We start from the raw sequence: 13,853 nt of genomic DNA on the forward strand, positions 1-13,853 counted from the left end.
GGCACCGTGCTGTGTGCTTTACCTGTGTTCTCTCGTGATCTTTATATTAATATAACCCACCAAATTGACACTATTATCCCCATCTTATAGGTGAGGAAACTGAGGCTTAGGTCAAGTAATTTGCCCAAAATAGTATTCAGAGGCTTGTACTATGTTACCTTTAGAGTGTTGATGGAAAGATGCTTTGAGTGCTGGCATGGTGGATCTGGTGGGGAACAGTCTTACAGCTCTATATCTAGCCACTACTCTGTGGCGAGACCCCGTCTCTGTCATAAAAGTGCTCACTGGCTCTTTAGAGGAGGTTATTATACCCATGAATAAAAACTAGGTCATAAGTAACCATCAGATGAGTTATGGGGGCAGTAAATGCAGTAGACGTTGCATTATTGGAGCAGTCACTTTGTGAGAGGTAGTCAGAAACAGTTTCTTAGAATTGTTGGGATTTACATAAGCAGGAAGAGGAGTATTAAGGGCAGGAAGGCACCATATTTTTAACAAAGGTAAGAAGTTTAAGGAGCATAATAGGATCTTGATTGTGGATGAAGCAAGAAAGTAATGGCAGCAAGTTGGGGAAGATGAATGGGAGCTGGATTGTGAAGAGCCTCGAACTCCAGACAAAGGAGTTTGAACCTTATTACGTAGGCTCTGGGAAGCAATGGAAAATGTAAGAGGAATTGCTTATATACAGTGTGAGTAGAATCTAGGATTCCACTTTTTTTAGAAAGGGTGCCTACCTAGAATATTATTTTCTCTCCGTAACTTTAGGTATAGAATTGTCAGTACCTGTTTTTAAAGTTTACTCATCAAAAAAGGAAAGGCAAATAAATAACTGCAGCAAAAAATGACCTGTTAGAGGCTTTGAGATTCTCTTTAAAAATTCCCTTCCCTACCACTCTTAAAAATCAGAGTAATGGCAAATCTGTAGGTTCTCTAGAAAAATAATTTGAAAGAATTTATTAATTCTGAGTCTTATCTTTCCTGTATCTGATTCTGAAATCTTGAATGTGCTAATTCCTTATATTAACAGGACAATGTTTATTGCATTTGCTTCCCGTGGTCACCTTTCCCAGATGAAAGGCATTCCCACGATGTTTTTAAGGCTTGCTTGTCTTTTCAAAGGTCACTCTGTTTGTTCTGTCCTACTTTATACCAGTCATGTGGCAGAATTCAGGCCTGCTCTGTGAATCGGCTTTGTGCAGATCATGAGGTAACTGCGGCTGTTCCACTTCTCGTTGATCATTTTCTTCTCGGCAGTCAGGCTTTTATGCCTCTTCAGAGACAGCATTTGCTTTGCACAATGTAGACAGCAAGGTTATAATTAAAATTAGTAAATTGCTGCTTTCAGTTCTGCTGGCTTTGTAAAAAATGCACCTTTTTTGGTTTGATAAACATATGTGTTTTTATTTCATGCCACAGTCTACATCTGTCATAATTGTATGGGTGATTCTGGTCCAAATACTAGATAAAGCACGCTCTCACATTTTAACATTCAACAAAATACCTGGCTGGCTGAACGTGATTATTGCCAATTAGTGCATATGGGATGAATACAGTTTTGTTCAAAATGACAGAATAAGAATAATGGAATTCTGATATAAATACTGTTGACCCCAGATCCTCGTACTATAGTTAACAGATTATTGCCTCTGAAAATAAAAGAGATTGGAGTTTTTCTTTTTTGTTGTTGTTTTTGGTCTACATTCTGAGTGGCCCTTTGAACCGATTTTAATCTCCTTCATGAACATGATGATGTTTTAGCTGGCCCTGGGGCAACCATTTCAGTGTATATAAAGGTGGTTGCGTTGGGTAGGGAGATGCTCTGGAAAATCATGGAAAGCTTGGGAATTCATAGGGCACTTTGGACATTTTGGAATCTTGAAGAGTAAGAACCGTAACTGGTGACTTAAGTGTCATGTTTCTTCATTTCACCAAATGGCAAATGTGATACAGTTCTTCCAATATCATGGGCAACTTGTAACCAGAATTAAGTAGAAGATAAGGTTGGAATTGAATATAATAACTTTTGATTTTATCATAGTGCCTTTTAAATACATAGTACCTCTTTGCTATATTATGGTGATAGCTAAATGATCTTTTCACATTAGTAAGTTTCGATTTCTGTATGGCGTCGGTCCTGCCTCCTGACATCTCACACTGTGAATGTGCTGCTTGCTTTCTCTAGGCGCACCTATGTTGGCAGCATGCCTGGTCGCATCATCAACGGCTTGAAGACTGTGGGAGTGAACAACCCAGTGTTCCTATTAGATGAGGTTGACAAACTGGGAAAAAGTCTACAGGGTGATCCCGCAGCAGCTCTGCTCGAGGTAAGATTTGGAAAATTCCCTGTCTGTCTTCATACTAGAAGAATATGGAGGAAGGTTGATAATCATACTCAAATGATATACACAGTGGTGTAGCTTTAGTTACGGGAAAAACAGTTTGATACCGGCTGAGGTCTGAGCAATTTGGCACTTCAATTAAAATGTTTTTGAGATTTCTTTCACTAAGTCCCCTCTTTTTTTCTTTTCCTTTTCTATTTTAATCAAATAGTTTAACAAAATTTTGTGCACACTTGTTATCTAGAGACCAACAATTCTACACAGTTATGGCAAAAAAAAAACAGCAAGCAGGTCTCCTCCCTGGGGTCCTCCATGCCCTCTTCTGCACTGTGACCTCTAACTTTTAGTTGATTAACCCTACTTTCAAAATAGCATGGCTATCTTGCACTTCTTGGTTTTTGTTTGTTTGTTTGTTTTTTTAGTTTTTGTCATTTTCTATAGACTCCCCCCAACAGGAGGTGAAGATTTTACCTTTTTTCTTCCCTTGTCCCCGCTGTATCATTTTTATACCCTAGATCTCACAATAAGACGTCTTCCTTGTTTCTGTTACATCCATATTAGTATTTACATTATTCTGATTATGTAAATGCTTTTCACAGCAGGAGCCGTGTGGTAAACTATGATCAGTTTTCCTGTTCCCGTTTTTGTTTTTCTCTCTGTTTTAAAAATCTTTTCAGAGTTGTCTTGTTTCTTTTGTTTGCTTTTTCATCAGTTGTCTAATTCTGTCAAGACATTCAGACACTTTGGGTGTTCTATCCATTTTATCTTCTTAAGTGTCCAGTCTGAACCGGTTGTTTTTGACATCTGGTTTTATGGCTGCCTTCCTAGGTTCTCCCTTCACCTCTCACCGTGTTGGATTTCCTGTCTCCCGTATTCCATTTCTTGCTCTTTCTTGGTCCATTCCCTCATTTTTGTGGTGTTAACTCCCTGCTAGTTTCCCAAGAAAGCTTGCTTGAGTGGTAAATGTTTTAGACTTTGCATATCTGAAAATGTCTTTATGTTTCCCTCATACTTGATTGGTAATTTGAGTATAGAATTCTGGTTGAAAATAATTTTTCTACAGAATTGTACTTTGCCTCCATTTTACTTCACTTTCCCGTTTCAGTGTTGCTGTTGGTAAGACTGATTCCATTCAATTCCTATCCTTTCAGACCTGCTTTACCCTGAAAACTTTCAGGTTCTTCCCTTTATCCTGGAATTTTGAAATTTCATAATAATCTGCCTTGGCATGGGTTTCTTTTCATGCATTTTTGCTCATTCTTTCTTTGAATTCTTCCTTTTCTTTGGTTCTAAAATGTTTTCTTAAATTCTTTTATTGATGATTTTTCCCCTTTATTTTTTGAAACTCCCATGACTTGGATATTACGTTTCTGACTTACCTTTCCTTTCCTGTTAGTCGCCACTGTTATGTTTTGCTCTGCTTTCTGTGCGGACTTTCTCAGGTTTATCTTTTAAAAACCCTCTGAGTTTATTATTTTAAAAACTTTTTTTCTCTGCGTGTATCTATCTGCGTGAGAAAGATACTTACAGATATTTTTTAAAATTTTACTTCTCTTACCACTCAGTATATTAAAAAGAAAAAGAAAAAAATTACTTCTCTTTAAGCTGCTTTAATCTGTTTATTATGTATTTCTTTTCATCTCTGTCTTTTATATAAGAGTCTTTCATTAGACATCTGGACATTTTTGTTTGTGTGTTTATATTTAATAGTAAGGAACAAAAAGGCTGATTGGAGGCTATGAGCATAGGAGTGGGGCTTATCAACAGTGAGTTCCACAATAGAGTGGCCTGGCTGGGCTGTTTGGTTGAGGAATCTTCTACTCAATAACTTTAAGTCTTCCTTCTTAGGATGGTCAGATTCCTCAGAGAAGACTCTTCATGTCTCTTGCCTTGAGAATGAAGGCCATCATTCTGGGAACCCAGCAGGGGAAGAATGATTGAGGTCAGGGGTATCACTGCATTCGGCATCTGTATATATGCATTCACCCAAGCTCTTGTTTTCAGCATAGTATATGTTCTTCTCAGCTGTGCCCGGAGTCCACTGTGCAGAGAACCACTGTTTTATGTTCTTAAGAAAATAAACTTCCAGTGTTTTGCTGGGGTCGAGGAGAGGATCTGGGATCTGACTGCTTCGTAAATTTATTTCAGCCAGTCCTCCTTATTTTAGCACATCAGCCCCTCCTCCCTTTTACCGTTGCTTAAAATATTATTAATGCAAATTGATTTGCAACCTTGAGGAAACCTTACTTTGTGAAAGTTTTTATTTTTTTCTTGTTTATTTCTGTGCTTTGAGCTCCCTCATGCTTTCTGTTTTTTTCTGTTTTTATGATCTTAGAACAGGATGGCCTGGGACATGTGTCTTATTAAGCAGGAGACCATACATTCTGGTTTGTCTGGCACATTCCCAGTTTATGCCTAATATTAATTGCACTCTTTTTAAGTCTCGGAAGTGGGTTTTGTTTGGATGATAAAAAAGTACAGTTACCTTACTTAAAAGCCCCGGTGTTTGGAGGTAAGGGTTTGATTTGGTTTAGTTTTGCTATTTTTTATTGTAAGATCATTACCTTCTGGCTCCATAACTGGTTTACTCTGGTTCATTTTACTATGAAGAGTAAAATAGTGAACATTATTTAAGATTTTAGTAGTTTCTTATATAGTATCTTTAGACTTTCAGTTTAATTTATATTGGGACATTTTTTCAGGTTATCTGACAGATTGTCCCATTAGACACTTATAGTTATCCTGTTGAAAAGAATTTTAGAGTACTCCCCTAACACTTAAATTTTTTCAACAACTGTTTTGAAGCAAGTTCACCAAAGACAGCTTTACAAGTAGTAGATGATTAAGTCCCCTGTTTATTTGTTCAGTTGATACACACTGTTTTAGGTCTTCACCTATATATACTTTGTAATGATTCAATAATATTTGTTAAATTAATCATTGATAACAAGCAGCTAGCATAATGATATTTTCTTGTCTGACGTAGACCTTGGTACTCACTTTTTTGGCAGTCGATTTATTAGCATTCAAAAAAAAAAGTATGAAAACTTCAAATGGTATCTCAAAGTAAATGCCCCTGGGCCCACGTACTAATCACTGTAGTTTAGTTATGAATAGCATCAATTCCTTACAGACTATAAATGCTATAAAATGAAGCAAGACATACTTATGGAGGAACTGAGTATCTTGGTACCTGACATCCTCTTCCTCCCTGCTTGCCCAAGTCCTGGGTAAAAACCTCAGACCTCACAGATTGTTGAAACAGTTAAATAACAATACATGTTAAAGCACTCTATAAGTGGTAAAGTACTCTACAGATGTTACTTTAATATCCACTGATATGTGTCCATTTTGAAAGCCACTTGCTGTTTCCATTGCCAGTAGGTTCACTTAAATTTAAAAAAAGAACAAATTCAATTACACAACACTTTACATTTAAAGTGAATATTCCTGAGAGTTTGAAGACCCAGGTATAGTTTTATTATCTTTCCACATAGAAAACCTACTTTTAAAAAAATGATATCTAGATATTATTTGTAAAATGTGTAAGATTATTTTATGTTTAAGCTAATTTATATTATTAAGGTAATATAGGCCAGATGTGAAGAATGTAATAGTAGCGTATATTTACACTAGAGTACTTACTCTGAATAAAGAATAAACTTTTTCTGCTGTATATTCTTCTTTTTATTTATGAAGGATATGCCCATTTCCTTGATCTAGCATGTAATTGTTGCTTATGTAAAACAATGTATTTCAAGTTATTACTTAATATTGTCCAAAAAAGGACTATTCAAAATTTAGATATTATCTTTTGAAAATTTATTGGAAGAATATGAAAATAGGTCCAACTGCTTAATAAATGGTGGTAGACAGTAGAATTTGGGCAAGTCTGTAACTGAGTAGCACTAAAATATTAGCCATAAGGAAAGTAAGGGCTTGTATGTAGTTAACAAACTTGAAAGAAAATTACAGAATTATTTTCTTACCAGATATATGTTATATTTATGACTGGCACATGTCCAGACTTTATTGTTAAATATGAATGCATTTCTCAAATACATTTTTTGTGTGAATAGGCAAAAAAAAAAAAATGCATGGTACTATAATTAATTGTCTGTATAGGCAACAATATTTACAGTTCGTAAAACATATATTCCCCAAAATAGAGAAGTCACTAGTCTAGATATAGTAAACTTGCTTTAAAACTGAAGTTCTTACTTAATTGGAATTAGATACAGTTGGTAATTAGATCAATAGTATATTTACTACTTAGATACAGTAGACATATGATCTTCTGATTTGTGCTATGTAATTATTGTCAAAGAATGTCGGAAGAGAGGGACTTAGACATCATCTAATCCAGCTTCATCTTCTTAAGGATAAAAAGCTTGAGGCCTAAGATACTATTTTAATTTTTTATTTCACTACATGCAATATTAATGATATAATTTCCAAAAATCAAATGGAGTAAAAAAATGCCTTAAATAAGGCATATCTTGTTTTGTTGTGTTGTGCTTCATTGTACTTCACAGACTGTGTTTTTTAACAAATTAAATGTTTATGGCAGCCCAGGCGCAGTGACTCACGCCTGTAATCCTAACACTTTGGGAGGCCAAGGCGGGTGGATTGCCTGAGCCTAGGAGTACAAGACCAGCCTTGCTAACATGGTGAAACCCCGTCTCTACTGAAAACACAAAAAAATTAACTCAGCGTGGTGGTACATGCCCGTAATCCCAGCCACTCAGGAGGCTGAGGCATGAGAATCACTTGAACCCGGGAGTCAGGTTGCAGTGAGCCGAGATCACACCACTGCACTTCAGCCTGAGTGACAGAGCAAGACTCCGTTTATGGCAACCTCGTGTCGAGCAAGTCTGTTGGCACCATTTTTCCAACAGCTTACTTTCATGTCTGTATGTCACCTTTTGGTAGTTATTGCAATATTTTAACTTTTTCATTATTATATCTATTATGATGATCTGTTATCAGTGATCTTTGATATTGCAATTGTAATTGTTTTGGGGCACCACACACTGCACCCATATAAGACAGCAAACTTAATCAATAAATGTTGAGTATATACTAACTATTCAACTGGTCAGGCATTCCCCCTTCTGTCTCCCTCTCCTCTGGCTCCTGTTCCCTGAGACACAACAATATTGAAATTAGGCCAAGTTATAGCCCTGCAGTGACTTCTAAGTGTTGAAGTGAAAGGAAAAGTCACACATCTTTCATTGTAAATCGAAAGCTAAAAATAATTAAGCTTAGTGAGGAAGGCATGTTGAAAGCTAGGCCTCTTGTACCAGATAGCAAAGTTGTGAGTTCAGAGGAAAAATTCTCGAAGGAAATTAGATATGCTATTCCAGTGAACACACCGATGATAAGAAAGTGAAACGGCCTTATTGCTGATATGAAGAAAGTTTTAGGGGTCTGGATAAAAGATCAAGCCAACCACAGCATTCCCTTAAGCCAAAGCCTAGTCCAGAGCAAGGCCCTAAGGCTCTTCAGTTCTGTGAAAGCTCAGAGAGGTGAGAAAGCTGCAGAAGAAAAATTTGAAGCTAACAGAAGTTGGTTCAGGAGATTTAAGGAAAGAAGCCATTTCCACAACATAAAGTGCAAAGGGAAGCAGCAAGTACTGATGTATTGTAGAAGCTGCATCATGTTATCCAGAATATCTAGCTAACATCATTGATAAAGGTGGCTACACTAAACAACAGATTTCCTGTGTAGATGAAACAGCCTTGTCTTGTAGTGGAAGAAGTGTCATCTAGGACTTTCATGGCTAGAGAAGTCAGTACCTGGCTTCAAAGCTTCAAAGGGCAGGCTAACTCTCTTGTTAGGGGCTGATGCAACTGGTGACTTTAAGATGAAGCCAGTGCTCATTGACCATTCTGAAAACCCTAAGGCCCTTAAGAATGATCCAGAATCTACTCTGCCTTTGTTCTGTAAATGGAACAAGAAAGTCTAGGTGACAGTGCATCTGTTTATAGCATGGTTTTACTGAATACTTAAGCCCACTGTTGAAACCTACTGTTAAAAAAAAAAAATTCTTTTGAAAATATTACTGCTCATTGTCAATGCTTCTGGTCACCCAAGAGCTGTGATGGAGATGTACAAGGAGATTAATATTGTTTTCATGCCTTATAAAACAACATCCATTCTGCAGCCCATGGATCAAGGAGTTATTTTAACTTTCAAGTCTTATTATTTAAGAAACACATTTTTTAAGGCTGTTGCTCCTATAGATTATCATTCCTCTCATGCATCAGGGTGAAGTACATTGAAAACCACTAGAAAAGATTCACCATTCTAGATGCCATTAAGAACATTCATGATTCATGGGAGGAGGTCAAAATATCAACATGAACAGGAGTTCAGGAAGAGTTGATTCCAGCCCTCATGGATGACTTTGAGGGGTTCAGGACTTCAGCGGAGGAAGTTACTGCAGATGTGGTAGAAATAGCAAGATAACTAGAATTAGAACCCAAAGATGTGACTGAAATACTGCAATCTCGTGGTAAAACTTGAACAGATGAGGAGTTGCTTCTTTCTTATGAGCAAAGAAAGTGGGTTTTTTGTAATGGAATCTACTCCTGGTGAAGATGCTATGAACCTCATTGAAATGACAACCTTGATGCTGTGAACCTTGTTGAAATTCTAAACAATTTAGAATATTATGTAAACATAGTTGATAAAGGCAGCAACAGGGTTTGAGAGGATTGACTTCAATTTTGAAAGAAATTCTACTGTGGGTAAAATGCTGTAAAACAGCAATGCAGGCTATAAGGAATTCTTTCATGAAAGGAAGAGTCAATAGAGGAAGCAAATTTTACTCTTGCCTTATTTTAAGAAATCACCCACAGCCACCCTAACTTTCAGCAGCCACTACCCTGATCAGTCATCAGCCATCAATATTGAGACAAGACACTCCACCAGCAAAATGGTAACAACTAACACTGAAGACTCAGGTGATTAGCATTTTATAGCAATAAAGTATTTGTTGATTAAGGCATCTACTTTTTTTTAGACATAATGCTATTGCACACTTAACAGACTATAGCATATAGTGTAAACATAACTTTTATATGCACTGGGAAACGAAAACACAATACATATGTCTCACTTTGTTGCGAAATTTGCTTTATTGCAGTAGTCTGGAATTGAACCCACAATGTCTCTTAGGTATGCCTGTATTGATTAGGGGTTGCAAATAAATTTTAGCGAGTAGGCAAATTTGCAAATATGGAATAATAAGGATCAACTCTAATTACTGCTTTATGCCATTATCTTTTAAATCAGATAAGAAAAAGTTACGTCAACAATATATTTACACTGTCTTTTATGTTTGCAATGTAATCGCTTCTGCCAATGCTCTCTATTTCTTTGTGTGGATACCATCTAGCGTCCTTTCACTTCAGTCTTTCGTATTTCTTGTCTCATCTCCTGGTGATATATTCTCAGTTTTTATTTTTCTGGGAATGTCTTAATTTCTCCTTCATTTTTGAAGTCATTTTGTTGGTATAGAATTTGGGTTGACAGTTGTTTGCTTTGAGCCCTTTCATATGTCCTCTCACCACTTTCTGGTCTCTGTGGTTTCTGCTGTGAAGCCAGCTGTTAACTTGTGGCGGATCTCTTATGCCTAATGAGGGCAGCATTTTTCTCTCATAGTTTTCAGGATTCTCTCTTTGTCTTTCATTTCAGACAGATTGACTGTGTTTATGTGTGATCGTCTGAGTTTACTTAGATCTTTTTGAGCTTCTTGGATGTGTAGGTAAATGTTTTTCATCAAATTTGAGACATATGTGGCCAGTATTTCTTCAAATATTCTTTATGCCCCTTTCTTTTTCCTCTCCTTCTGAAACTCATATTATGGTGTGTTGGTAATCTTTGCAGAGTCCCTTAGGTCTCTAAAGTGCTATTCACTTTTTAAAAAACCTTTTGTCTTTCGATTCTTCAGACAGGATCATCTCAGTTGACCTGTCTTCAAGTGCATTGATTCTTTCTTCTGCCAGTTGAAATTGTCGTTCAGCCCCTCTACTGAATTTTTCATTCAAATTACTGTAGTTTTCAACTCCAAAATTTCTATTTTAAAATTTTTATTATTTATCTTTGTTTATATTCTCTATTTGTCAAGACATCATTCTCATACTTTCCTGTAATTCTTTAGACACGATTTCCTTTAGTTTTTAAAAATGTTAATAAATATATACAACAGAAAAAGTGCCGTTTTTACCACTTTTATGTGCACAGTTCAGTAATGTTAAGCACATTCGCATTGTTGTGCAGCCAAACTCTAGAACTTTTTCATCTTGTTTAAGTGAAGGTGTATACCCATTACACAGCAATTCCGTTTCTTTCTCCCTCCCTCAGTCCCTCCAGCTACCATTCTCTTTTGTGTTTCTATGAGTGACTGCTCTATATACCTCATGTAAGTGGATTGTACAGTACTTATCTTTTTATAATTGACTGACTCCACTTAGTGTCCTTGAAGTTCATCCATGTTGTGGCATTAGTTTTTTAAGCATATTTATAATAGCTGATTTGTAATCATTTTTTTTTTTTTTTTGAGACGGAGTCTTGCTTTGTTGCCCAGGCTGGAGTGCAGTGGCATGATCTTGGCTCACTGAAAGCTCCGCCTCCTGTGTTCACACCATTCTCCTGCCTCAGCCTCCTGAGTAGCTGGGACTACAGGTGCCTGCTACCACGTCTGGCTAATTTTTTGTATTTTTAGTAGAGATGGGGTTTCACCATGTTAGCCAGGATGGTCTCAGTTTCCTGACCTTGTGATCCACCTGCTTCGGCCTCCCAAAGTGCTGGGATTACAGTCGTGAACCACCGCGCCCAGCCGCTGATTTGTAATCTTTATCTAATAAATCCAACATGGTCTTCCTTAGGGATGGTTTCCATTGACTTCTCTTTTTCTTTTTTGAGGCAGGGTCTCGCTCTGTCACCCAGGCTGGAGTGCATTGGCTCAATCTTGGCTCACTGCAACCTCTGCCTCCCGGGTTCTAGCGATTCTCCTGCCTCAGTCTCCTGAGTAGCTGGGATTACAGGCGTGTGCCACCACGCCTGGCTAATTTTTTGTATCTTTAGTAGAGATGGACTTTCACCATGTTGGCCAGGCTGGTCTTGAACTCCTGACCTTGTGATCCACCTGCCTCGGCCTCCCAAAGTGCTGGTGTTACAGGCGTGAGCCACCGCGCCTGGTCAGAATGTATTAGAATGTATTTCTTAAGGCTGCAATAACAAAATACCACAGACTGCGTAGCTTTGAGGACCAAACAGAAATTTATTTCTTCATGGTTTTGGAGGCTAGCAGTGCAAGATCAAGGTGTCTATAGGTTTGGTTTCTCCTAAGGCCTCTCTCCTTGGCTTACAGACAACCGACTTATGGCTGTGTCCTCGGGAGACCTTCTGTGTGCATGCATCCCTAGGTCTCCTCCTTCCTCTTATAAGGGTACCAGTTGTATTAGACTAGGGGCCCACTCTTACCTTCATTTAACCTTAATTACCTTCTTAAATGCCCTGTCTCCAAATGCAGTCTTCACCCTGACTGCCTTTGAGACAAAGCGAAGGGGGTTAAGGATTCTGTCCATTTTGAGGGGGCACAATTCAGTCCATAACAAAGGATCTATATAATAGATACATAATATATATGTACCAGTGTGCTCATATCATGTACTTTATGTAAAACGAAATCAGTTTTAAAAGGTAATTATATTTTCGATGAACGCATTGTATTCTAATTAGATAATTGTTTTTACTTCATAATATGTCTATCACAGCTTATTACATAAATACAAGTGTCAACTCTTGTTATTTTCTTGTGGTTCATACTTTTGCCTATACACTTTTTAATGATGTTTTGCAGGAGTCTTTTTAAACCACTCCACTCATTTGTAATATTAGGCTCTGTGAACCCAGAAAATTTGAGACAGGTCTCAGTTAATTTAGGAAGTTTATTTTGCCAAGGTTGAGGATGCGTGCCCATGACACAGCCTCAGGAGATCCTGACGACATGTGCCCAAGGTGGTCAGAGCACCGCTTGATTTTATACATTTTAGGGAAACATGAGACGTCAGTCAGCACATGTAAGGTGAACATTGGTTTGGTCTGGAAAGGCGGGACAGCTCTCTGGAGAGGGCTTCCAGCTCACAGGTAGATAAGAGACAAACCCTTGTGTTCTTTTGAGTTTCTGATTAGCCTTTCCAAAGGAGGCAATCAGATTTACCTCAGTGAGCAGAGGGGTGACTTGGAATACAATGGGAGGCAGGTTTGCCCTAAGCAGTTCCCAGCTTGACTTTTCCCTTTAGTCTAGTGATTTGGGGGGCCAAACATATTTTCCTTTCACAGCACACATGGACAGCAATGTGCTGTAATTATAGTTAAGGCAAATAAGTGAGGGCACCACAGGCAGCCTTTGACGTTATGGAACTTCTTCCAAGTGAAGACATCAATTCCATTTTGGATGTTAAATATTTACAAGCTATTTTTTCTGGTATTTATAAATAAAAAAGATAAATACAAATACTAATATTTTTTACTTGCACTTTGGTGGGTCATTTTCCACTTTTGTGACCACTGGTCTAAATAGATAAACAAATGTCTTCACAAATGGGTAGTAGGTTCACAGGTGTTCATTTGGTTATTATGCATCATATCTTATATATGTTACATATATTTGATGTATTCAAGATTGTAGAATATTTTAAACTAGTGATAATTTTGCTTGAAAATTCTATAGGTGTTATTCTAATGACATTCTCATTTTTATTGCACAGGAGGAGGAATCTAAATCTTTTCAATCTATAGTGTCAGGATCTTCTAGAATATTTTTGTTTCTTTAGTTATTCCCTATTTTAATTTACTGAGACCTCTTCTTTAGTTATATTAACTAGATATGAATTGCATCTCTTAATTTTTCCTGTATTTATCCCCTACATGTCTGTAAAGCCCTTTTTCTTCTATGTCCCGAACACTTTTCTCAAGTTTGTCTTTCACAGATTTAATTTCCATAGTTGAGGATATAGAGGAAAAGTAAACTCAGTTTCTCCTACTGCACTCTCACAACACAGAACACCTCTGACCAAATGCATGGGGTTTTTCTCCACACGCCAAGCAAGCAGTTCTTCTGCAGCGGACAATGCTGGTGTCCTCTAATTCAATTCTGATGCTGTCTAGGAGATCCTACGGGTTGAGCACTCAGTCCCACAAGACTACCTCCCACTTCAGATGTCAGTTGTGACTTGGCTTCCAGAACATGTAACCAACCAGTTATAAATTGGAGTTCCCACAAGTCCCTCCTCAGGTTTACTTAATTTGCTAGAGTAGCTCACAGAACTCAGAGAAACAATTTACTTACATTTACTGGTTTATTAAAAGAATATTTTAAAGAGTGCAAACACACAGCACAGGAGCTTCCATCCCAGTGGAGTCAGGGTCCACCAGCCTTCTTGCACCTGGGTGTGCTCATAGTCACCTTCCTGGAAGCCTCCTGACCTCAGTCCTTTCGGG

At 37.6% G+C, this 13,853-nt stretch overlaps 1 protein-coding gene across 5 annotated transcripts in view; it reads left to right on the forward strand.

The window, feature by feature from the left end:
• LOC105492228 (lon peptidase 2, peroxisomal) overlaps positions 1 to 13,853 on the forward strand; it is a 118,899-nt gene that overhangs the window by 31,074 nt on the left and 73,972 nt on the right. For all 5 annotated transcript variants that reach the window (XM_011759257.2, XM_011759256.2, XM_011759254.2 and 2 more), the window contains one exon: positions 2,183 to 2,324. In XM_011759257.2, coding sequence (XP_011757559.2) covers positions 2,183 to 2,324 — 142 coding nt within the window. The remainder of the gene's footprint in view (positions 1 to 2,182; positions 2,325 to 13,853) is intronic.

This window comes from Macaca nemestrina, chromosome 18 (assembly GCF_043159975.1).
Source record: "Macaca nemestrina isolate mMacNem1 chromosome 18, mMacNem.hap1, whole genome shotgun sequence".
Taxonomy (NCBI): Eukaryota; Metazoa; Chordata; class Mammalia; order Primates; family Cercopithecidae; genus Macaca; species Macaca nemestrina.